This window comes from Camelus bactrianus, chromosome 9 (genome assembly GCF_048773025.1).
Source record: "Camelus bactrianus isolate YW-2024 breed Bactrian camel chromosome 9, ASM4877302v1, whole genome shotgun sequence".
Lineage (NCBI taxonomy): Eukaryota > Metazoa > Chordata > Mammalia > Artiodactyla > Camelidae > Camelus > Camelus bactrianus.
Genome location: NC_133547.1, coordinates 11,586,333 through 11,610,218, shown reverse-complemented (window position 1 = coordinate 11,610,218; position 23,886 = coordinate 11,586,333). Strand labels below are relative to the sequence as shown.

Below are 23,886 nucleotides of genomic sequence, written 5' to 3'. Positions count from 1 at the left end.
CTTCATCTATAAAATGGGGCCAGGAATGAGATCACTAATGCAGAGGCAGAACTGGAGGCCTGGCCTGGGAGCTCCTGCAGGGGGTCCAGCTGGGCCTGGGCCTGGAGACTCAGGCCCAGACACAGCCCCAGCTCCTCTGCCCAGACCACTCTCAAACACTTCATGAAACCGGTGAGTGAGGAGCTACTGGCCTAGGGCAGGCAGGCAGGGCTCGGAATACTGGCTCCTCAGATGGGAAAGACCCTGTAGCTCTGCCTCAGGAGGAGAGCCAGGCCAGGAGGGGGAAACATGCGATCCCGTGGGCAAAAGCAGCCCCTTACCGCGCTTGTGGAGCCAGCCTTCTTTGATGACAGACACCTCGTTCATGGTGGCAGCGTGACACGCTGTCACCTAGTTTGGGACAGCTCAGGGCAGCAGGACATGCAGGAGGCACGGTGGACAGAGCACGGTCTGCAAGACAAGAGAGGAGCCATCAGAGTGGGAGGGGTATTCGATCCCAGACAGCCTGCCTCTGGCCCCTATGATGGGGTAGAGCCAGCAAGGGTGGGGAGAGATCTGCCCTCGGGGCCAATCTGAGGGGGGGAGACGTGGCCGTGTCCCCGGGGACCCCAATCCTGGGGGAAAAGGACACGACCCTGCCTTCAGAGCCCTAATCTGGCAGGAGCAGAGCTTCCTGGCCTGTGTCCAGGCCAGGCCCTGCACGTCGAGCACCCATGAACAGAGGCAGCCCCCTCCACCCACCTTCATTTCTGACAGGGGGAAGGCAAGGGAGCAGTGCTCCGCCCCCCGCGTCACTCCCGTGCCCCAATGCTGAGGTAACCTGGGATGAATCACCTCAGGGAGTGCTCGAAGCCACCAGAAACTGCCTGCCACCCCCGATCACACACACACAGACATACTCCTTCTCTCACTCATCTCCTTTCCAAACCAAGGAGCCACCAACCTGCCACCTTTAACAAACCAAGTCCCCCTACCCCCTGCACCAGGCTACCCCATGTCACTCCCTCGGCCTCAGTCCACTCGTCCCGACAGATGACAGAGGAAACAAAGTTCGGAACTCCCGATCTTGAACAAGAAAGCCACCTACTGTGTATGTGCTTATCTGGGGTCTAGGAGCCGGTCCTGGGGGCTCGACCAAGGCCCTCGTCCCTTCCCCGAGACCTCTGCTTCTGTCCTCAGGGACCAGCAGCCGACAGACTGACAGACGCCGAGGCCGCTGCTTCGTCTCAGGTTCCCGGGGCGGAGGGGAGAAGGGGGGAGGCAGCCACCAGCTGGGCCTCTACCTGGAGCCACAGGCCTGGACAGGGGCCATAGAGCCCAAGGCGCCTTTTGCCTTTCCTGGCTTGGGGTTATTTGCGGACAGCAGGTCAGGAGCTATGGTGGCCCCCAGAGAAGTGGCAGCTGGCTCTGGGGACACCGTGGGCATCAGCTTTCTCTCGTGCCCCAGGGGAGCTGGTGGGCCGGACGCACCACTGCCTGGCATGTGACTGTGGCAAGCTGCCCAGGCCCTGGGCAGAGGGGAGGGAGGTAAATGGGAGGAAGAGAAGCGGAGGAAGAGAAGATGGACAGTGACAGGGAAGTAAACAGCAGGGTGAGAAATCACATTCTGGACTCTGAGCAGCAAAGACAGGGCCCAACAGGGCTCCCTCCCCCAGCAGGCATGGCCAGCACCCCAGGGGCTCATATACACAGATGGAACACACCCAGGACCACCACCAGTTTCTTGGATCCTACATGACCCCCAGTCTGTGCTTCAGTCTCTAATGTGACCAGGGTCTCCATTCCGGCCTCCCGATGATATGGCTCAGGTCCAGCACTGCCCTCTCCCATGAGGACTCGCTCCACATCCTCCCTGGCCTCCCACCCTCCAATCTGTCTCCCATTCAGCAGCTAGAGGGACTCTCACACCTGACCTGTGGCTTCCCACTGCCATGGGATTCCTCAGCTTGGGATTCCAGGCCCCTTAGGACCTGGCCTCTGCCGACCCGCACTCCAGCTGCCTCCCATCACTGCTCAACCACCAGCTTCCTGACTGCCTGGCCTCCTGACCACCTCTTCCACCCTCCCCCCACCCTTTTCCCTTTCCCTCCCCTCCCCTCCCACCCTGGCTTTCTCCCTGGGCTCCCAGCCTCTGCTCTCAACCCCCATACTCCATCTCAATCTGACCCAGTCCCTCCCTGTTCAAAACCCTTCCATGGCTCCCCAGTGTGCTCAGAACACAGAACAAAGTCCTTTCCACCACAAGAAGGCCCTGAATAAGCTGAGGCACCTAGAAAGCCCTCTAGAAAGGCTAATGACCACGATGATGATCATTACACCAGCCACTACCCACCTCTCCAACCCCTCCTCCCTCTACTCTCTGCCAGGCTTCTGTCACTCAGGCCCTTCCCTCTGGCCTCATCCCCAGTACCCTCTGTGAGTTCTCCCTCCTCCTCAAGGTCTTAGCTGAATCAATGCCTCCTCCAGGAGGCCCTCCTGACCTCAGAGGTTGCGTTGAGTGTTCTCTGTACCTCTCCTTGGCCAACTCTCCCCACACCTATAAATGCTAATTCCTATTAGCACCTGTAAGTACACCAGCCCTGTGTCCGGCTCTGTGTTGAATGCACAATGAACCAACCCAAGTCATCCCAACAGATCCCCAGTCCAGGACTAGACACAGCTGCAGAAACATTTCTAGAATCTATTAACACCACCAATATTTTTTTTGACTATGTTCTAAACTCCAGACTCTGTCCCGGGTGCCAGAGACAGAGCATCCTAAGACACAGCCCCTGCCTTCATGAAGCTCACACTCCAGTGGGGGAGGTGGACGATGCACAAATACAAGTAGTGCAACAGCATCAGGTGGTGGTGAAGAAGCAGCAAGCGGGGAAGAAGACAGCAGGCAAGGAGCGCTGTTAGCTGTGTGGTACAGGGGACATGTGAGCTGACACCTGAATTAACTCACGGAGTGAAACTTGCTGACATTAGGAAACAAATTTTAGGCCGGGCGGACAGCAAGTGCAAACCTCCCAAGGCAGGAAGGAGCTTGGGGAGTGTGGAGAACTGCCCAGGCCCAGTGTGGCTACAGGGTAAGGAGCCGGGCTGGGGTGGATGGGGAGAGCACGCAGGGCCTGGTGGCAGGTGTGGTGGGCAGTTACGGAATTAGGGAACTCCTCTCCAACACAGGGGCCCATGCTGCACTTTCCCCTGGTACGAGCTCAGTTCAGAATGGGCCTGGGTTCCCAAACAGGGCTGGGGTAGGGAACCCAGAGTCCAAAGGACAGGTGGATATGGAAGGCAAGGACAGCAGCCTGGTGTCCAATCTCAGCTCTCTCCTCCCCTGACCCCTCTCTCCCAGGCAACTTCATCTCTCAGAGCCTCCAAGATTAGCAGCACCAGGGCTGTCAGTAGCACTAAAGCACCCACTGTGTGGCTACTGCCTGGCCCCCAGTGGACACCCAAACATGTGGCTGCCACGATTGGAGAGAGGAGTGAAGGTAGCCAGGTGTGGTCAAGAGTGGTCAGGGCTGCAGAGTCCAAGAGCCAATGCCAGCTGGGTGGCCTTGAGTGGGCCGGTACTCCCACAGAGTCTCTCCTGTCCGCTCTCAGCCACCCCACCAGAGGGCTGGGGCCCTGACCATGACCGTGACCGTGCCCAGGGGAGGGCAGAGGCTCTGAGAGAGGAGGCATTTACCTTGGGTTTCCCAGCTGAGGGGTAGTGGAGGCCCTGGCTGCTACTCAACACACCAGAGCCACTTTTTACATTCTAACTCCGGGGACTAAAAAGCCAGCAGCAGTTTGGGTGAGGACAGGGGGAGGGACTGGGAGATCCCCTGCATCCTGCCGGGATCCTGATCCCGGGATCCTGCATGTCCTCCCACTGAGGGTGGCGCCTCCGCTGAGGTGTCTGTGACGCAGGCCTGCAGTGATGAAACACCATCACTGCAGCCAAGAAGATGGCCTGCTCCCGTGGGAGCTGCCGCTGGAGGACACCCAGGCGGGAGGACACAGACCTGCTTCTGGAAGTGGGTGTCAGCCCACAGGGGCCTGCCTGGCCGCCTACCTGCAGGCACCACATCCCACAGTCGGGAATGCCTGCACGGCCCCACCCCACTCGCTGCTTCCTAGGGTGCCTGGGCCTCAATCGGCAGAGGGTCTGAGCAGGAGCTGTAGCTGTTGGCTAGGGGTTAGCCAGCTGGGAGGCAAGGTGAAAAGCGCAAGGGCACCTCACAGGAGAGGACAACCTCACAACCAAGAACGCACATAGCCTCATTCATTACGGAAATGCAAACTGAAACCATCCACCAGAATGGCTAAAATTTTTTAAACTGACGATGCCAAGTGTTGTCAAAAAAGTAAAGGAATTGCTACTGGTGGGGGTATAAAATGGTTCAAACCACTATGGGAACTCGCTGGGCAACAGGAATTAAAAACTCAATATATCCCTCCCCAACGGCCCAACGGTTCCACAGCCCCCCAACAGAAATGAGCATATCTGTTCACCAAAAGACACATGCTAGCATGTTCACAGCAGCAATACTCACAGCAACCTCAGAACTGGAAACAGACCAGGTGTCTACCCAGAGGAGAACAGATAAACAACCTAAGGTAAATTCACACAGCGCAACACCACTCAGCAATAAAAAGGAAAGAACTACTGATACCTGCCCCAGGGATGAAGTGTAAAAACCTGAAGTGGAGCGAAAGAAGCCAGACGTAAAACAACACATCAAGTATGAGTCCACAGACAGCAAGTTCAGAATAGGCAGCACGACACAGTTTCTCACTCATAAAACTGCGCAGAAAATCACGGAAGCAAATGTCCAAAATTCAGGAGAGTTGTTACATTCGGGAGCAACAGAGGAGTGGGGTTTCTAGGAGCAGACAATATTCTATTGTGACCACACAGAATTACAGCTTTACAGTTGTTACACTATACTGTGTAAAATATGTTGAACATATTTTTCAGTATTTTTTGACAAAAGAAGTATCATTAAAAAAGAACCTGGGTGTAGCAGTCTAGAAGATACAGAGAGCTGAAATCAGGCTTCCTGGCTTCCAGGGCACCCCCAAACCCCCAAGACTGGCTTGCCTGGATTTTCACCTCAAGGCCAGTCACCAGTGAATAAAGAGGAGGAATCTGAGGTCCGAAGGATCCAAATTTCAACCCCAGGCGCTGCTGCTTCTTGGCTGTGTGACTGCAGGCAAGTGACACTCTGTGCGCCTGAGTGCTCCCATCTGTACACGATCCGGCTGGAGGAGGGACCCGCAGCCCTAGAGGGAGCAGGGCCCCAGGCTTCCAGCCCTGTAGCCCATGGTGGGCAGGGCTGGAGTTTTGGTGAGAACATGTAATAGAGAGGAAAGCTGACGGGGAATGAAGATCACCACCCGCAGTGGTCAGCTCAGGGCAGGGAGGGCGAGGGGACTGGAGAGGGGTCCCTAAGGGGGCTCTGACCGCACTGGCAAGGTTTTATTTTTTAAATAGTTGCTGAGTACATGGGTATCACTTACTCACTCTTTCATTCTGCCTCAAACATCCTAATAAGTTACTATTTTTCTAAATTTTAGCCCTTTCTATTCCCATCTGTCTGCCTCGGGGATCCCGTTTCTTGATGATTTCCAAACTGTAGCTCCCTCCGAAGCTTCACCTCACACTGCTGGGGTCACTCACGTCCATCAGAAGTGACTGACAGGACAATGCAGGGCCAAGAGGAGAGAGGCCCTCGCATGACTGCCTCGTCCTAGCCAGCAGCCCTGAGTAGGGACTGGGTGGGAAAGGGTCCTTTCAAACCTCTTTCTTCATCTGTAAAATCAGTGTTGTCGTGGTTCCTGCTGCTAAGAAGGGTGGTGTGGCCTAGCGCTTCTGTCCTCGCCCCTCCTACAATCCAGGACCTTGTGGCCACCTGAGTCCGAGCCCCTTCCTCCTCTGCTCAAACCCTCCCATGGCCCTATCTCACCCAGAGTAAAAGTAGCCAAAGTCCTTACAGGAGCCCCAGGACCCTATGAGGTCTGCTCTATCCCCCCTCATCACTTCTCCAAACACATACTATGGCACTGGTGCCTCCGACACACAGGGACACCCCTACCTCAGGGCCCTTACACATGCTGCCCCCTCACTTGGAACTCGCTTCTCTGAGTATCCATAGGGACCCGCCCCACTTTCTTCAGCCTCTGCTCACATGTCTCTTTCTCTGCAAAGCCTCCCTACCCTCCCTGGTCAACAGTGCAGCTAGCTGATGTCCTCTTATCCTTTACTTTTATTCCTAAGTGCTTATCATCACAGACACAAGTGTATCTATTTACTTGTTCATCAGTTTACTGTCGACTTGTGCTGGGTTCACAGTGGGCACTTAATATTTGTGGAATAAATATAAGAGTGAAGCCCTGGGCCCAGAACAGGCTCAAAATAAGTTAAATTCCTTTCCTTGCCACTTGTCAAGTCCTTTCTCTCTCACCCCCTCTCCCTGACCTGCTTTCTATGCCAGACAGCACAGATGGGATAAGGGAAGCAAGAGGGGGAGGTGGAAGCTCTGTGTCTCCTGGAGCTGCAGACAGTGAGGGGGCTCCTTCCTGACACCTTGACCCCCTGGGAGTCTCTGTCATCTACTCTCTAATCTGCACCTCACCTACAGCTCCCAGAGGAGGACTTGCTCAGGAGAGAAATTCAGACACAACAGGAACCTGGCATTTGCCAGGCAGCGCCTGCCCGTGGGACCTTGGAAGGAAAGGCACACAGGGCAAGTGGAGAGAAACGTCTCCCTCGTTTGTCCGCAGCCCTGCGAACCGATCCTGCGTTCTGTGAGGGCGCTTCAGCGAACGCGATAAAGCGGAAAAAGCACACGTCCTTGGAGGAGTTTCTCTTGTAGAACAAGCTTATGCCTGTGCATAAGGTTCTCAGGCGGGGTTTCTCAACCTCAGCACTAGTGACATTTGGGGCTGGATAACTCTTGTTGTGGGGGCTGTTCTGTGCACTGTAGGAGGTTTTAGCAGCATCCTTGGTACGTCTCTACTGGCTAAAACCAACAGCACACCCTCCCCCAGAGTTGTGACCATCAAAAATGTCTTCAGATATGACCAAATGTCCCCTGGGTGTCAAGCCATCCCCTGGGTGAGAACCACTACTCTGAGAGTATTGTTGCTGGACTAATGAAACCCTGGAAGCAATCCAAATGCCCACAACAGGGGCCTAGTACGGTCACAACGGTCAACGGGATACCAGTGCTAAAAAGAGTCAGTGCCCATACAGCACTTGGTACATGCCTGGCACACCTAAGTGCTTTACCGGGGAATTCAACCCTCACAGCAACCTTTGTGGCAGGTGCTCTGATCATCTCCACTTTAATGAAGAAACTAAGTCACGAGCGTGAAAAGACCTGTCGCATCACCAGCTCAGGAAGTTTGGAGCTGGACTGGGACCACATGCACCATGCAGCCCGTGGAGTCGGGCAGACCTGGATTCAGGTCCCCGTGCCTCGGATGCACAGCCTCCCGGGTCTCAGCTTCCTTCTCTGTGCAAGCGGGGTGACAGAAGTGCCCTCACCACCACAGGCGCACGCACGGGAGGAGCCCAGCACAGCGCCCGGCCCTTGGAGGAGGGCCACCCATCAGACAGAACATAACGCAGTCGTCCCAAGTGTGAGAACCAACCTGGACGGGCCATCAGCATTCAGCGTGCTCACGGCACTCCTCATCGCCTCACTTCTGAGGTGCTGCTTTCTTCACAGATTGACGTTCCTGAGACTGACATGCATCTCACAACCCACAGATAAACTTCACCTGCAGCATCCTTTTCAGAAAAGTGGTTATAGGATCAACGAATGGAGATTACAGGGAACAGTTTTCGGCTGGAGGACACAAGGCATGTTAAATGCCATGTGCAGAGAAGGAACTGTGCCAAAGAGACAACAGAGGCAGAAATTTAATGGGAGCAGGAGTCAAGGTGGCCTCAAGAACCAAATGCATTTCAACCTCAGCTCCGCCACTTGCTGTGTGACCAGGCAAATCGCTTCCCCTTTCTCTACCACGGTTTCCTCATAACAACGGGACAGAGCTCCCAAGCTGCTGTGAGGATTAAATGAGTTCATCCACATAAAGTCCTCTGAACAGAGCCCAATCCGGCAACTACTCAACACCGACCTGGAGTTATCATCTCCTCTGAAGGGGGAGACATGGGGACCGTCACTTCCTACGTTACACTTTTCTCTAACATGAATTTTTACCTATTCTACCTCGTTGCTAAGAAAGAGGCATTAAAGACCCCTTTTTTTTTCTTCTCTTGAACACCACACGCTCCCCGCAACTGCCCCATCTGCCTACTTGGAGCAGGTAGGACAGGAGACAGGCTGAAGACGTGGGTGGGCTGTGAATGATGCTGGGACAAGAATAAGCACCAGAGTAGGTTTTCTCTCTTGCCACCACCCACACCGCCCGTCTCCTCGCCATCCAGGGCCTTACAGCACCCCCAGAAAACATGTCGAACGTCTCAGTCTGCTGGGCCGCAGACGCCAAATACTCTGAGAACCCCATGCCATAGCCAGAGGGACCATCCAAACACAGCACTGGCCCTGTCCATCCCCTGCTTGGGGGTCACGTCACAGGCCCCTGTGGAGACTGCAAAGGCACACCTGAGGTGGCCCCTGCCTGTCCTCCAGCCTCACTGGTCAGCACACTCTCCCCCTCACTTTCCCCTTTTCTCCTTGCTCTCTCTCACCCCAGAGCCTTCTCACATGCTTGTCCCTCATCTGGGGGACCATCTTCACCTGCTAAACCCTCGTTTCCTTAGGAAAGCCTGCCCTGACTACACCCTGCCCCATGAGTCACAGGCCTTCAGAGCTCGGCTTTTCTCCCCCCACAGCACTTACCGCAACTGTCACTTGTACAAATATCTGGGTAATGGTGCCTCCCCCATGGGACTAGGCACTCCACAAGGCAGGGACAGGGTCTCTCCTAGTCCCCAGTCTGTCCCTGGCCCTACCCAGCACAGGGCCAGGCCCAGAGCTTTCATTAATTCAGAATGGGGGTGGCAAACAGAACCACAGCTTTTGAGCTCAGAGTTCTGCCAACTGAAGGGAAACAAAAAACTCTGCATTCATTCATTCCACAAACACGGAACCCGTGCTGTGTCAGCACTGCTCTGGTCACAGGGAGACAGCAATGACCAAACCAGAACTCCCTGCCCTGGGGGAGTTTACAGAGGGGTGGGGCAGGAGGAGGGTGGACAGGCATTAACACAAGTAAATTAAATAAATAGGTAAATTACACAGCACGTCAGAATCTGACAAATGTTATGGAAGAAAGAAGCAGAGAGAGGACTGAGTGTGTAGGAAAGGGTGAAAATCTCTGGTTTTATATACGGTGGTCAGAGAGGGGCTCACTAAGATGGTGGCACCTGAGCAGGACCTGAAAGAGACAAGGCAGCCCCATGGAGACCTGAGGGAGGGCAGCCTAGGCCGAGGAAGAACAGTGCCAAAGCATGGCCTGCGAGAGACACTGTCAGGTGGTACAGAGGGGAGTGAGGCACAGGCAGCTACCCAGGAAGCTGGGGGCCTGGCTGGGCAGGGCCTGGATGTCCACTGGAAGGGCTGAGGCTATTTCTTGGAGAGAAATGGGAACTGTCGGCTTGAGAGGGGTGCAGTGTGCAGAATCCTCTGGCCCTAGTGAGGCAGCGGCTGGGATCAGTCTTCTCTTCCAGGAACTGTCTCCCAGAAGAAGCCCTGTGCGCTGGCCTGACACTCCACCACCTGGCTCACTTGGGGACCACGAGGACTCATACTTCACAGACGGGGAAAACCAGGGACAGGAAGGCGGGGCAGCTAGGACACAGCCAAGGAGGCTGGATAATGCTGTCCCAGCCTGAGCCTTCTCCACCTCCCTCTGGCCTCGCTCCCAAGAAACCTAGCCCCATCCCACATCCCTGCCAGCCCTCCCTTATCACCCTTGATGCCTTGCAGACCTGGGCTGCTCACACACACACACACACACACACACACACACACACACATGCACACGGGGCCCCTGCAGTCTGGTGTAGGGGGTCCTCCCTCACAGGTGTGGCTCCATACCATTATCACCGTCATCCACCTGGAAATGAGGAGAGGCCTGGTGGCGTGAGTCCCCACCTTATCCCTAGGACACCCTGGAGCCAACAAGCAGGGTCCTAACCAGGGCCAATATTTACTGGGTGCTCACAATGTGCCAGGCCTGGATTCATATCAGTAATCCTCAAAGCAACCCTGTGAGGTAGATGCAATTATTATCCCCATTCTTCAGAGCAGGAAACTGAGACCCAGAGAGAACAAATCTCATGCCCAAGATTATACTGCAGGTGACTACAGGAGATGGCTGATATAGACAAGAGAACTTTCTGAAATGACAAAAACGTGGCTACTGGCGCTAGTCCAACTAAAGAACTGAATTTTCACTTCAATTTCAATTAATTAAAACCTAAATAGCCACACATAGCTAGTGCCTAGCATACTGGAGGTGCAGCTCTATAAAACTTCTGGTAATGAAGCACTGGGAGCCTCAAGGTAGGGGTTGGGTGGGGTGGGGTTGAGGCGAGCACCATGGATGTTCACAGGCCCAAGAAGCTGGATCATACTGGCCTGATGACGAGACGCTCCCATGATACACCATCTCTCCTGAGCCCTGGCTCTCACCCCAGAGCCAAAACAGGGCTCTGAGGCCCATACTCACACCTGGAGTCCAGGATGATTCAAATCCCAACTAACACCCGGCTGCAAGGGTCTCTTCTCTGAATCCTTGTCTATAAAACAGGATCCTAATAATGATCTGACCAGGCACTTACTTACACTTCAAAAGATGCTTTTTTTTGGACAACCCAAGGTCATTGTGGAGATCCAATGAGATGTGCTTCAAGCACAGCTAGGGATGAGGCCGGCGCTTTAGAAGACAGGCAGCAATTACACAGAGGGGAACTCCAAAGTCAAGGGCCACCCTGAGCCTAAGTCAGAGCTATGGAAATAGCAGCTACCCTAATACTGTCACTAGCTGGTTAAAAGGAATCATCCACACAGGGAACTATATTCAATATCTTGTAATAACCTTTAATTAAAAAAAAGAATCATAAAAATGATTCATAACATGTCCATAGTAACTTCTTGAAAATATTATCTAAATGAAAACACACAGCTAAAAAAGCAGACAACGCTCAGATGCTACCCTAAAACACATGCTTAACACCCCGCTGCCACCCCTCCCCCCAGGTTCTTGAACACAAGTTTGAGAAGCGCAGGGACCCCAGACCTGGGCCCTGCCACCCTCTTCTCTCTTCCATCCCTCTCCCCAGCTCCACCAAAGTGGCCTACTCTCAATGTCATAGTGAGACCACCAGCTCCACCAAAGTGACCTACTCTCATCATGGTATCTCCCGCCCAGGGCCTTTACCCGAGCTGTACCCCTGCCTGGCCCATTCCTTCTGGCATTTCATATCACGGCTTGAATGCCTCACCTCAGGAGACTTCCCCAAGACCCAGCTAGATCTCTGTTCCCCTATCCAGAGCACTGGTGAGGTAAATGCAAGTCCTCTGTTTCCTCCACTAGACTAGGTGCTGCTCCCTGGCGTCCAGAACTATGCACAGCACATAGCAGATACTCAATACGTTATTTGGTGAAAGAATGGAATATATACAAATGACGAGAAACAGCCAAGGGCTGGCTCCGGGAGCCATTCAGAAATCAGACCCCAAGGCGGGGGGTGGGGGTGGGGGGGCAGGCGGGCGGGCAGGGGAGTGCCTTCCACCCTCATCCCTTCCCCTAGCCTCTGGGGAAGGATGGGGCTGGCCAACGCCAGGGTTCCACAGGCATTAGGGGGTGGAGAGGGGCAGCCACACCCCATCTCCCAAGCAGGCATCTAACGGATCTAATCTAGTCATTTCTGGGACAACTAAGGCCTACTTTGTGCCAGCTCTATCTAGAAGAGAAAGCAAAAAAGATTAGAACAACGGTAACCATCTCAGAAACAGTGGCCATGGCACTGCTCAGAGGCAAAAGAGCCAGTCTTTTTTTGTGTTGTTTTTTTGGTGGGGGGAGGCAGTGGGGAGAGGTAATTAGGTTGGTTGGTTTATTTTAATGTAGGCACTGGGGACTGAACCCAGGACCTCAAGCACACTAGGCAAGCCCTCTACCACTGAGCTATACTCTCCACTCAGAAGGGCCAGTCTTAAAAAGGCAGGCTTGACCCCAGATAGAGTTCAAATTTCATGTCTGTCACCTACCAATACTTTAACTTCGGTTAAATCCAATAACCCGCCCTGGGCCTTCATTTCCTCGCCTGTGAAATGGGGAGAAGAGCTGCACCGCACTCCCAGCTTGTGGCGGGACTGGCGGGAGCAGGCACTAAGCCCCGCGGTGGCACCTGGCACAGACAGTCTGCTCTGCCAGCTCTCAACCACAACACAGGCTTTCCGCACAGCGCTCTGAACCTCGGTTTTCTATCCACAAAATGGGGTGATGCTGCCTACCTCACAGGCTGCTGTGTGTCCGAGGGAGTGTGCGCAGAAGGCTCAGTGTCTGGCCAAGCAGGAGCTCTGCGATGGGCATGATGGATATTCCCGTCCTGTGTCCTCCCCAGCAGGAACCTCCGCTAATCAGCCTGCCACTGCCTCCCTGCCAACCAACAAGCCCAGGCCGGCTGCATTCAGAGCCCCTTCTCTGCTCTCAGGTGCCCAGCTGACAATCTTCAGCAGCAGCAGCAGCAGCAGCAGAAGCAGCAGCAGCTCAGATCCGTCGAACACCTTCCCTAGAGGCCCCGTGCCAAGCACTTTCTGACACGTTAGCTCCCTGAATCCTCCCTACAGCCCCTCTCAGCAGGTATGTTCCCATACCAGCTGAGCAAAAAGCATCTCAGAGAGATGAAATGAGGCCCCCAGGGTTGCATGGCAACCACGGGAGGAACCAGGAGCAGGGTTCACACCCAGGTTGGCTGCCCCCAGCCCAGATCACTATACGATAACCCACCAGACAATGAACACCTTGAAGCCAGGCTGGAAAGGCCTAGAGAAGTGGGCAAGGGAGTGGCAGCCACCGCAGTCTGTTCAAAAAGGGCCCACGAGGTGGCAAACCAAGGCAGCCTTGGATTTCTGGCCTCACCCTTAGAAACAACATCTGCGGACAAGCTTCCTGGGCAGGACAGCTGGGCTTGAGGAACTTTCTGCAGGAACCTTTGACATGTAGTCTCCCCTCAGCCAGCCCCAGCTTGCTGTCCCCTGTTTCTGCACCCAGAGCAGCAGAGTCCTGACGTGGGTGCAGAATTGGTGGTGGGTCCTGCCCCCAAGGGGCCAGGTTGAGCTTCCCCTCCACCGCCCCTCCCACCCCTGCTCCCTCATTTCTTCCCTCCCTCCTGGTCCTGCTCCCAGGGCTGTCTCCCCAAGCTGGGCCTCTTGCTGCTTGGCTGGTTGTCCAGAAGAGCCTGCCACGGAACCACCCTACCGTGCAGCCCAGGCCTGGTGGTTGAGAGCCTTCCACCGAGAGCTCTTGGGAAGTTGAAGAGAGGCCCAAGGAGGGGAGTCCCTGGGTCCCCAGAGGCTTGGAGATCAACTGCAAAAGACATTCCTCTCCATCCCCCCATCCCAAGGGATTTCCGGAGGCCAGAGGAGGTTTATTCTGAGCGGTTCCGTTCCTTCCAGGCAGACACCTCAGAATGAGCACTAAGTCTTAAGTTCCAGGCTCAGGTATGGGATTAAAAGTCACCCTCACCCATGGTTACCAAGTAGCTTCCTGGGCTGGGGGGACTCCATTCTGCCCAAATTCAGAGCCTGTCAGTGTTGGAAAACCCAGCACAGATTACTGAGACTCCAGGTCTCAGTTCTCACCCCTGGTAAGTGGGAATCAGAACTAATTCCTCTTCAGCCTGAGGGGTCTACACTCAAGTCCTCCCATGGCTCTTCTTTGCACACCAGTCCCTACCTACGTGTCACCTCCTCCAGGAGGCCCTCCCTGATGATCCCAGCTAAAACACAGCATCCCTACTCTCCTTCCCATGATTCTCATTCATTTTGCCTTTGTAACATCAATCACAAACTGACGTCCTATCATAGGTTTGTTTGCTGAGTACCTGCCTCCACTAGAAGGTAGGCCCACAAGGCCCAGACTTCCAAGTTCTAGAGCAATGCCAAGAATGTTGCAGGCCTTCAGGCACATAAGCTGAGTGGAAGGCAGAATCAGCAAGTGGTTTTTATCAGGTATTATTGCTATTCTGTGCTGTTATCTGATGTTAGCCCAGCTGTTTGGTTGGGAGGGGTGGACAGAAAATCAGCCCATTGAGCCTCCCCCATCTGTCCCTAAAGGGAACAGCCATGGGCCCTGGGGAACACGGTGTGAAAACCACAGAGTAGGGAGGCAACTATCAGGCCTTCGCTGTTTCTACAGCAAAGATTCTACTCAAGGGGGAAGTGGGAGGCATGTGAAACTCCCTGACTGGCTCTAAAATCTACCCCCACCCCAGGAAGACGCCTGAGAACCTCTCTTATGGCAAAAGGCATCTTCTAAAACCCAAATCTGATCAAGCCGCTCCTCTAGATGGTCTACAAGGCTGAGTAACTCAGCCCCTGCCGGCCCTCAGCCCCTGGCCTCCCCCCCACCCCTTCCATCGTTCGCCCTGCCCGGCCACACAGGCCTCCCTGCAGCCAGTCCCTGCACCTCACCAAGCTCAGTCCTCACTGTGATTTTTGCATTGTGGTTCCCTGCCATGCCCCAAGGCCGTTCCTTCTCCTTTAGGTCACCTTGTCAATCTGGGATCAGTTCAGAGGCCTTCCCAACGGCCCATCACCTCCCTTCAACCTGCCCCTGTTTATTCACTGGACTTAGGGTTTGTCTCCCTCAGCTCCACGGGGGTAGGGCCTTTGTCAAGTGCACCGTTGTATCCCCAGCACCTGCAGCAATGCCAGGCATGCAACAGGTGTTCAATAAACAGTGGTAGATGAATGAAAACCTTTCCTCAGCTCTGCAGTGTCTACGGAATCAAAGCCACACTTCCTGCCCAGGCTCACGAGGCTCTGGGCAGCCTGGCCCCTGACTCTCATGAGCATTTCTGCTACCCTCCCTACTCGAGACCACTCTTCTGCTTCAAAGCCTTCAAAAGGGCTGTTCTCACCTGGGTCCAGGCCGTTACTATCACTCCTGGAGCTATGGTGGAGAGTCAATAAAGTACATACAGGAAAATGGTCTAGTAGTGCCTGACATCTGGAAAAGGGCTAGAATTTCGACCTTGGGAGGGGCTCCAGGCAGCAACTGCGCGGAAGAGGGAGAGGGCCTGGGGGCCGCATTTGCAGTCTCTCATTATGTATGTCCCCCACCCCTCAAGACTCCAGAGCACTGCCCCCCCACACCCCCATTTCCTCATCTGGAAAATGGAGATGTTAATTTCAGCCCTGCCCTCAACTTGGTGTTACCTGATAAGGCTCTGTAACCTGGCAAGGGCCTTTTAAATCCTAGCAGAAATAATAAGAATTACCATTACTAAGACATCCTGAAGTCTCATCATGTGTCAAGCACTCTGCTTAAATGAGAACAGGAAATGTTTACTGCAGGCCTGCACAGTTACAAATGTGGTTAATTTCCACAAAGTAACTCATTTAGCCTTCACAATAACTTATCAAGAGGGAATTGTCATCTTCCCATGACACAAATGATGAAACAGCTCAGAAGAGTTGAGGAACTTGCTCAAGGTCACACAGGCAGTGAGCTGTAGGGGTGGATTTGAACCCTGTGCTCTGAATCACTTCAGCACAGCTCTTTACCAAGGTTAGAAGCCAGGACACCAGATTCCTGGAGGCTGGCTGGGGGGCTGGATTCCAGGATGCTGGACAGGGCTGAGGGTGGGGGATGAGGAAGGATAGATGCCCTCGGACTGCCAATTGAGCAGTACCAAGCACCATTCTAGCAGCTTCTCTTGGACTAACTCATTTAATCCTCACAACAGCCCAAGATGTGTGCCATTCTGAGCCTACTGCACAAAGGTGAACACTGTGGCCCAAGCCAGGACATGGAAGTACCAGAACTTGCACAAGTGTCCACTACACCATCCTTGTGCAGGGACTTCAAACACAGTCCCCTGGTAGCTATGTCACCCCCTGCATGTCTCATGTCTCGCCTGCTGTCTCCTCCCAGCTCCCAGCAGACACTCTGCCCTGGGTTAAAAGGTGCCCTGGCTCAACTCTGAGGAGGGACCAAGTTTTATCAGCAAGCCCAGAACTGCTGGACTGGCTGTCGGCAGAGGTGCTCGATGCAGCCCTAGGCTCCAAGGGTGAGGGGAAGAAAACGCCCCAGGGTTCAGCTGGCAAGGTCCAGGGCAGGAGCTTTGAGGTGACAGAGACCGACACCAGTTTGGGACCTGGTGAACAAAGAGTTCAAACTGCAGCCTGGCCCCCTAGGGTCTGACAGACCTAGGACAAAGCAATTCCTCCTCTGAGTCCCAATTTCTGACTCTGAGAAATGAACAGAAACATCATACCCACCCCTGGGTGCCACTCAACCACCATTCTAGTTACATGTTGACAAGAGGTTCACTCTGAGGCCAAACCAGGCCAGGGGTTCACATTCCAACTCTACCACTTCTGGCTTTAAGATGTGGGCAAATCATTTCATTTCATAGCAAGCATCTCCGTTTCCTCATCTGAAAAATGGGCAGCACACTTCTACCTAGCTCATAGGAGTCTCAAAAATGGGCATAACCACACCTACCCCATGGGCGTGTTTTGAGATTTAAATGAGGTCACATGTGTAAAAGGCCTGTCACGTGCCTGCCATACGGTGAATGTTCAATAAATGCTGGCTATTCACAAGCTCTGAAATGATTTGCTGCTCTGGGACTCGGTTTCCCCTTCTTAATGGAGATCATGACGACAGTACCCACAGCTCTAGGATGTGCGTATTCAACAAGTTAATCCATAGGAAGTCTTCTGAACAGCATGTGGCACATAGAATGCACTCAATAAACATTAGCCATCGATCTCATGATTATTGTTTTTACTGATGGTGTTAACCTCATCAGGCAAACTCGCTAAAAGCTGGCAGACCAGAGGCACAAACCCCTAGTGCAGAAAAATTCTGCAGAGCCACCATGGCCTCATAGAACTCAGGGACCATTCTCTCCAGCAACCACAACCCATGAAAGCCAGTCAGCTTGGAAGCTGATGGTGTGGACCAGAAACGACTGTCTGCCCCCTTTGACCACATCACCAGCCCACATTAGCTGGGTCAATCAGGGACTGTGGCCAGCCCTCCAGCAACTCCAGACCCAGGGCAAAGGTTACGGAGCAAGCCAAGGTCACAAACTGGCCTGGGGAGCAGGGGTAGTGGCCTCATGTCTGGGGCTAGATGCTCCAAGAACCCACCCAGTAACCACAATGAGAAACAAGACCCAGGAGGGCTTGGCTGCCCCAAGTCCTTCAGAGCAGACTTCCTGGGTCAGTGTGGCCCAGAGGCACCCCCAAGTCCCCTTGGCCTATGCAGAGAGGAACAGCTGGGAAAACAGCACTCAGCCTCACTGCCGCTTAATGGTGAAGCCAACTGTTATCGCCTGGTGGGGAGCGTAAACATGACAGGCGCTGGACTGCCAACCAAGGAGACACAAACATGTATCTGGCCTCATGGCCAGGATGGAGGGGCCTGGGTTGGTGCCTGGCCCTTTTGCACCCTCCACCAACCATGATCAGGCCAGGGTTCCTGATGCTTCTGTGAGAGGAGAGTAAACAAGGTTGAAAGGCAGACCATGGAGGACCTAATTATATGCAGGCCTCTCTGAACACAAGCGGCCCCCAAATGAGAGGAAAGGGGTCCTCAAAATCCCAAGGATAAAGACGTTCCCAGCCACCCTGTTCTCAGGGAGAGGTGTCCTTCCAAACACTCCTTCCTCCCAAGTCTTAAGCAGGTCCAAGTGCACAGCTCCTCAAAACCAAGTTCGGTATCCCCTTCCCTCCCTAATATGGAGCCGAAAGCTCAGAAAACTTCAGTGGCTTCTAAGACGTCTCCCCACCCCAAAACCACGGCAAGAATTTACCGCAGAGATGTCCCACACACCTTAAAATAAGGCCTAATAATATGAAAAGGGTAGACAGCAGTCCGACTGACCACCCAGTTACCCCCAAAGTCAGTAAGTTCAATAAAGGCTGATTCCACTCCAGCTCAGCGTAGACCCCCAAGCTCCACCCACCAAACACAGGAGACAGAACCCCTCTCCTCATCACAGCGCTCCCAAAGTATTCCCCTGGACCCCCACTTGGGCCTGTCCCCCCGCCCCGCGCCATGCCTCAGGATTACAAACTTCACAACCCTTCTCCTTTGATACAGCGAGGCTCTACGTTCTAAGGATGGCTCCCCCCCAGGACCTCAGTGGTACAACCCAGAGGGCGCTACCCCGGCCACACTTGGTTCAGCTCCCTCCCCAGAAGCCCCCACCTCCCTAAACAAGCTCTAGGAGCTGTTTCCACAGCCCCGTATAGGTACAGCCCCCTACACTTAGTAAGGTGCTCCCCTTCAAAGGCTTAGCTCTCGCACACCAGGCGCGCTCTCCCCTCCCACCCCACTGGCTCAACCCCTAGCCTGCACACGGTGGGGTCGCATCCCCGCACTTTGATATGCGCCCCCTGCCGCTTCAGTGGTACAGCCCGCCGCCCCCGCCCCCTCAGGGCCAGTCCTACCGCCCCCGCGCAGCCACCCCCACTCAGTCCCGGAAGGGGGGGCTCGAGGACCACGGTCCCTACCCGGCAGGCACCGGTGGTACGGCCCAGCGCGGCACTGCGGGGGGTCCGGACGCGACCATCGCGGGGGGGGGCGCTCGGGGACACGCGCTGGCGCACTCACCTGTCACCGGCGGCCGCTCAGCCTCTCTGGCGGGGTTCTACTCCTGCCCATCGCCACGCTGCGCTTGATCCCGCTCCCTGTGCTTCCTGGCAGCGGCGGCGGCAGAGACAGCAGCGGCAACGCCTTCGCCAAGCCAGGCCCAACGGCTCGCGCGGCGCGGCCCCCCCGCCCCCTCCCCCCAGCCCCCGCTTACCACCCCCTCCCACCCTCTAGACGGAAATACCGCCTTCTCCCGCCACAAACAGGAACTGACGTAAAAAAGCGAGATGGGCTTTGGAGAGCGCTTAGAGCGCAAGCGCAAGGAAGGGGAGGCGGTGGACTCAGCCGGGCGCCTGCGTACCTTAGGCAAGTTCAAGCCGGTGCGGGCAAGGGATGTACCCCGCGCAGGCGCCAGACGGAAAGAAGAGATAGGATCGCGCAGGCGCGGTAGGATTCTGACGCCCGCTTTCCCTGGAGGCTAGCCGCTGTGATCTTTCCCGGCAGCCCCTGGTCCTTATTTACATACGCTTTGATCTCTTTTTACTCTGCTCTCGGCTTTCGTCCCGGTTCAGAGGCTCTTAAAGAGCCCTGGAGCTGCCATTAGGAAGGGTTTCTTTCTCATTGTATCCCCTCCTAGCTAAGCATAGACTCTGAAGCCACACCAACCCAGCTTTACATTTCCTTGCTGGTGACTGTGGGCAGAAAGCTTGGTTTTCTGTGCCTCAGTAGCCATACCTGCAAAATGGAAGCAAACGTGGCTGCGTAGCTGGGCTGTTGGACTATTTTGTATAAACAGAACGATTTATATCAATTAGACGTGCTATGGCTCCAAAATATTAATACCATCTGCTCCTCATATGTCTGCAATTAAATATGGGATATAACTTTTTTACAGGGCAACTTGGGCCTTCAAAGGCCTTAAAATCGCCCTGTAAAAAAAGAGCTTTGCATAGATCCTGGCCCGTTTACTAACTAGTGTGTTAGACCTCTGTGAGACATCTTGCTCCCAGTCCCTTCTCTCTCATAGGTTGGGTGGGGCTCCCCACCTTCTGATATTCCAGTAATGCCACACGGCTTGGCAAGTATGTATTGGTTAGTGCATACTTCTAGAAGGTCTGGCTGGGACTTGAAGAACACTGGGTCCACTTTAGTCTCAGGCAAGTCCTGCTCAGGGGTGGTAGTTTCCCAAGAGGTAAGCCTAACGCTGGAACTAGCCCTTGCTAATGGGTCTCCAGCTTGGAACGCCCAGCTTTGTGTTCCTAATTCCTGGTCCTCCCACATCACAGTGTTGATAACTCTAAGCTATTCCTTCTCCCCGCCCTACAGCCCTGACCATTTTGGTCTCTCATTGCCTGGTGACAGGTCTATCTCCTCCACTGCACAGAGAGCCCCAGAAGGGAAAAACCCAAAACTGTCTCAGTCATCACTGGGTACCTAACACTGCCCAGCAAAAGTCCTGGCACAGAGTGGGCTTTTGAGGAATATCTGCTTCAAGAACTAGCCTTTCTGGAACCCTCCTATACTGCTGGTGGGAATGTAAGTTGGTGCAGCCACTATGAAGGACAGTACAGAGGTTCCTTAAAAAACTAAAAATAGACTTACCATATGATCCAACAATCCTACTCCTGGGCATATAATCTGAAAAAATTATAATTCGAAAAGACACATGCACCCCAATATTCACAGCAGCACTATTTACAATAGCCAAGACGTGGAAGCAAGCTAAATGTCCATAAATGGATAAAGAGTACATGGTATATATTACTCATCCATAAAAAAGAATATAATAATGCCATTTGCAGCAACACAGATGGACATAGAGATACTAAGTAAGTCAGACAAAAACAAATATCATATGATGTCCCTTTTATGTGGAATCTTAAAAAAAATAAAATAAAATTTTATTTACAAACCAGAAATAGACTCACAGACATAGAAAACAAACTGTGGTAACCAGGGGAGAAAGGGGAGGGGGATAAATTAGGACTTTGGGATTAACAGATACACACTACTATATATAAAACAGATAAACAACAAGGACCTACTGTATAGCCCAGGGAACTATATTCAATTTCTTGTAATGAGCTGTAATGGAAAAGAAACTGAAAAAATATATATGTGTGTATGTATATGTATAACTGAATCACGTTGCTGTACACCTGAAACGTAAATCGACTACACTTCAATAAAAAGTAAGACTACACACACACACACACACACACACCACACACACAGAATTAGCCCTTCTGCTCTAATCCAGACTCAAAGTGACTTACTCATAGCCCTACCTCTCAGTCTTCCTGGGCTAACTCGAGTCCCTGCCCCTCTGGGGCACACGACGGATTATAACACACAGAGATCTCACCGAAAGGTCCCATGTGCTTGTGCATGAACTTACTGGGGCACTAGTACTCAAGGGTAATGCCTTCAAACTATTTTAAGACCCAGTACATACAGATGTACACATAGAGCCTAATGAAACAAAATATCACCAATTACTATTTACCCTTAAGTGTCATATTTAACTTTTTTTTTTCAGTGCTGTTTGAGACCCTGCTGAACTGATTTTTTGACCCTTGCAGTTTGAAAAACACTAGTCTGGGATTGAACAACACTCACTGGCCTTGGAATTAGGCCCTAGGTCTCATCATGCCTTTCTTGTGTCCTTGTGAAAATCTCTTCACTTCTCTAAGCCTGCCTTTCCTCATTGCAAAAAAGTATCAACAGAAATATTTAGTAATTGTTACAGGCCAGGTTCTGTTCTCAACATTGTCCCACCAATGTTATCCTGTTGCTGTCAATGCAGCTTTGAAGGTCAGGTGCAACAGTGTCTTCAGGGACTTGCTCAAGGTCCCAGGACAAGTTAGGTGTCGAGGCGGGATTTGAACTCAGGAAATCTGATACAAGAGGCTGTGCTTGGAATTAAGATCATGCTGGAAAATGGAAAGTAATGGCTCTACTTCTGTCCCTTGTGCTGCTTTGGCCAACCACTTAATTATCGTCTGGGGGCCTCAGTCTCTTAATTTCCACTTCAAGGGTGATTGAAGAGAAAATTCCCTAAAACCCCAAATTGTTCTCTACCCTCTAATCTATTCTGTGAACTTCCTGCCTGTAACTATAAATATGAGCTGCACAGGCACTTTGCTGGGGAAAAGGGCCTGTAGCTTCTCATCTGAAGTCTGCTCCAAGGCCTCTTGATTCAGAAACAATGATGAAGAATCCTACCCTGAGGGATGGAGAGAGCATCTCCTCAAAGTCCCCCTTTGTCCCCAAGGAGCGGAAACCATCCCCTAGAGTCCATTTCAACCCTTCTCAGAGACTGGGCTCTCGATGGTAATTAGGCAAAATGCCTAGACCAGCCTTGAAGAACCTCTTGGTAGCCCAAATGGGGAGGCTTCCACTCTGCCCTGTAAGGTCTGGGGGTGAGGGGGTCTCTCCCTGGCGGTGATGGCCATGGGGGAGGGGACCCTCCCTGCTACCTGGGTAATCAGGAAGTCCAAGCAGGAAGACTCAGTTTGCCCCCTTTCTTCATCCTAAGCAGAGCATTCTCAGGGGAGAAAGTCCATAGCGTTGATCAGATTCTCAAAAAAGTCGGGAACTCTTAAAAAAAAAAAAGTTTTAATTTGAAAGAGTTTCCCACATTATACAGAAATGTTGAAATAATATCTTTGAGTCCCCAGACAGAAGTTACTAAGCCCCACCCTAGATGCTACTGTGTTAGAAAGATCCTTTTAGAGTCATTTTAAGTGTTTGGCAGAAGGACAGATAAGCCTCAGGGATTCTGTAAATGTTGGCTCCAATTTCCTTTTTATAAAACGTTTTATCTTTCACAAATTCTAATAGAAGATACCATGCATCATGCACATTCAACTTCTTAACACATTGACCATTTCCAAAATGTTTAAGTGGTCGCGCTAGGCTAAACGCGCTTTCGTGCAGACCTTGGGATAAAGCTTTTTATTCTCTGAGACTGAACACCTTATTGATCTGCTCTGATCACATAGGTGGCTTTCCATCACGTGAAATAAAAGCCAAAGGCCTCACCATGGCCTTCAGGGACCTGTGTAACCTGCCCCTGCCTGTCTTTCTACCTTTATCTCAAGCTATTCTTGCCCTTGACCACCATGTCCTAGACACACTAACCTCTTCTCTGCCCCACCAAAAAGACAAGCTCATTCCCAACTCGGGGCCTTTGGACTTGCTGTTCCTTTTGCCTGGACCCCTCTGGTCCTGATCTTTGCATGACTGACTCCTTCTTGTCTTTCAGAACTCAGTTCAGATCTCACCTCTTTAGAGAGACTTCCCCTGTCCACCCAAAATGCAAAAATCCCATGCTGTCACTTCTTAGCATATTTGAGTTTCCTACTTAAGCACTTAACACTAAAGAACATTTTTGTTGTTTATTTGCTATCTTCCCCCAAAATCACAACATGAATCTGCCCATAAAGGCAAGCCTCATCTTGGGCACCACTATATTCCTGGCCTTTATAACAAAGCCTAACACATAGTTGGGAGTTGGGGATCACTAGATAATTTGTTGACTGAATGTGGTTTTGATTAGGAAGTTTAAAGCTCTGTACTGGGGTGAATTTTACTTCAGGTCTGAACTTGTCTACTCACAAAAAAGTTGAACAAATAATAATAATAATCTCTTAACCTTTATTGAAGAATTCCCACATATCAGGCACAGTGCTGGGAACTATATCCATGACCTGAATATGTTCCTGCAAGCAGAAGTCTCTGTAAGGCTTATTTTGTAGAAGTAAACACAGATTCAGAGAGGTGAAGTCTCTTGCAAGATATCACATAGCCAGAATATTGTGGTACCCAAATCCATTTCCAAAGCTGTCTGAGGCCAAGCAAGTGCGCTTTACCCACAGCACTGGACTTCACCTGCAGCAGTCCAGATTTGAGATGCAGCAAAATATCATTTTATGCTGAAGTATGTGGAATTGAATATGAGAAATACTTAAAACATAGCTTCCCACATTATTAAGAAAAACTGAGATAATACGAATACCACCATTTTTAGGTCAAGAAGGGAATCATTTCACAGCTGCTGGAAGGAAAGATTTATAAACTCTATTCATGCTATTGCCACAA

General features: G+C 52.4%; 1 protein-coding gene across 3 annotated transcripts in view; it reads right to left on the bottom strand.

The window, feature by feature from the left end:
- The window catches only part of AKT2 (AKT serine/threonine kinase 2), a 45,182-nt gene extending 26,218 nt beyond the window's left edge, over nucleotides 1-18,964 (bottom strand). The window contains exons 1-2 of one of the 3 annotated variants that reach the window (XM_074369645.1): nucleotides 18,805-18,964; nucleotides 321-450 (exon numbers count right to left, since the gene is read on the bottom strand). In XM_074369645.1, coding sequence (XP_074225746.1) covers nucleotides 321-366 — 46 coding nt within the window. In that variant the 5' untranslated portion in view covers nucleotides 367-450; nucleotides 18,805-18,964. Of the gene's footprint in view, nucleotides 1-320; nucleotides 451-1,087; nucleotides 1,229-18,704; nucleotides 18,725-18,804 lie in introns of those variants that run through there. The other 2 variants (XM_074369648.1, XM_074369646.1) reach the window with 2 other exon arrangements.
- Nucleotides 18,965-23,886: the final 4,922 nt, after the last annotated feature.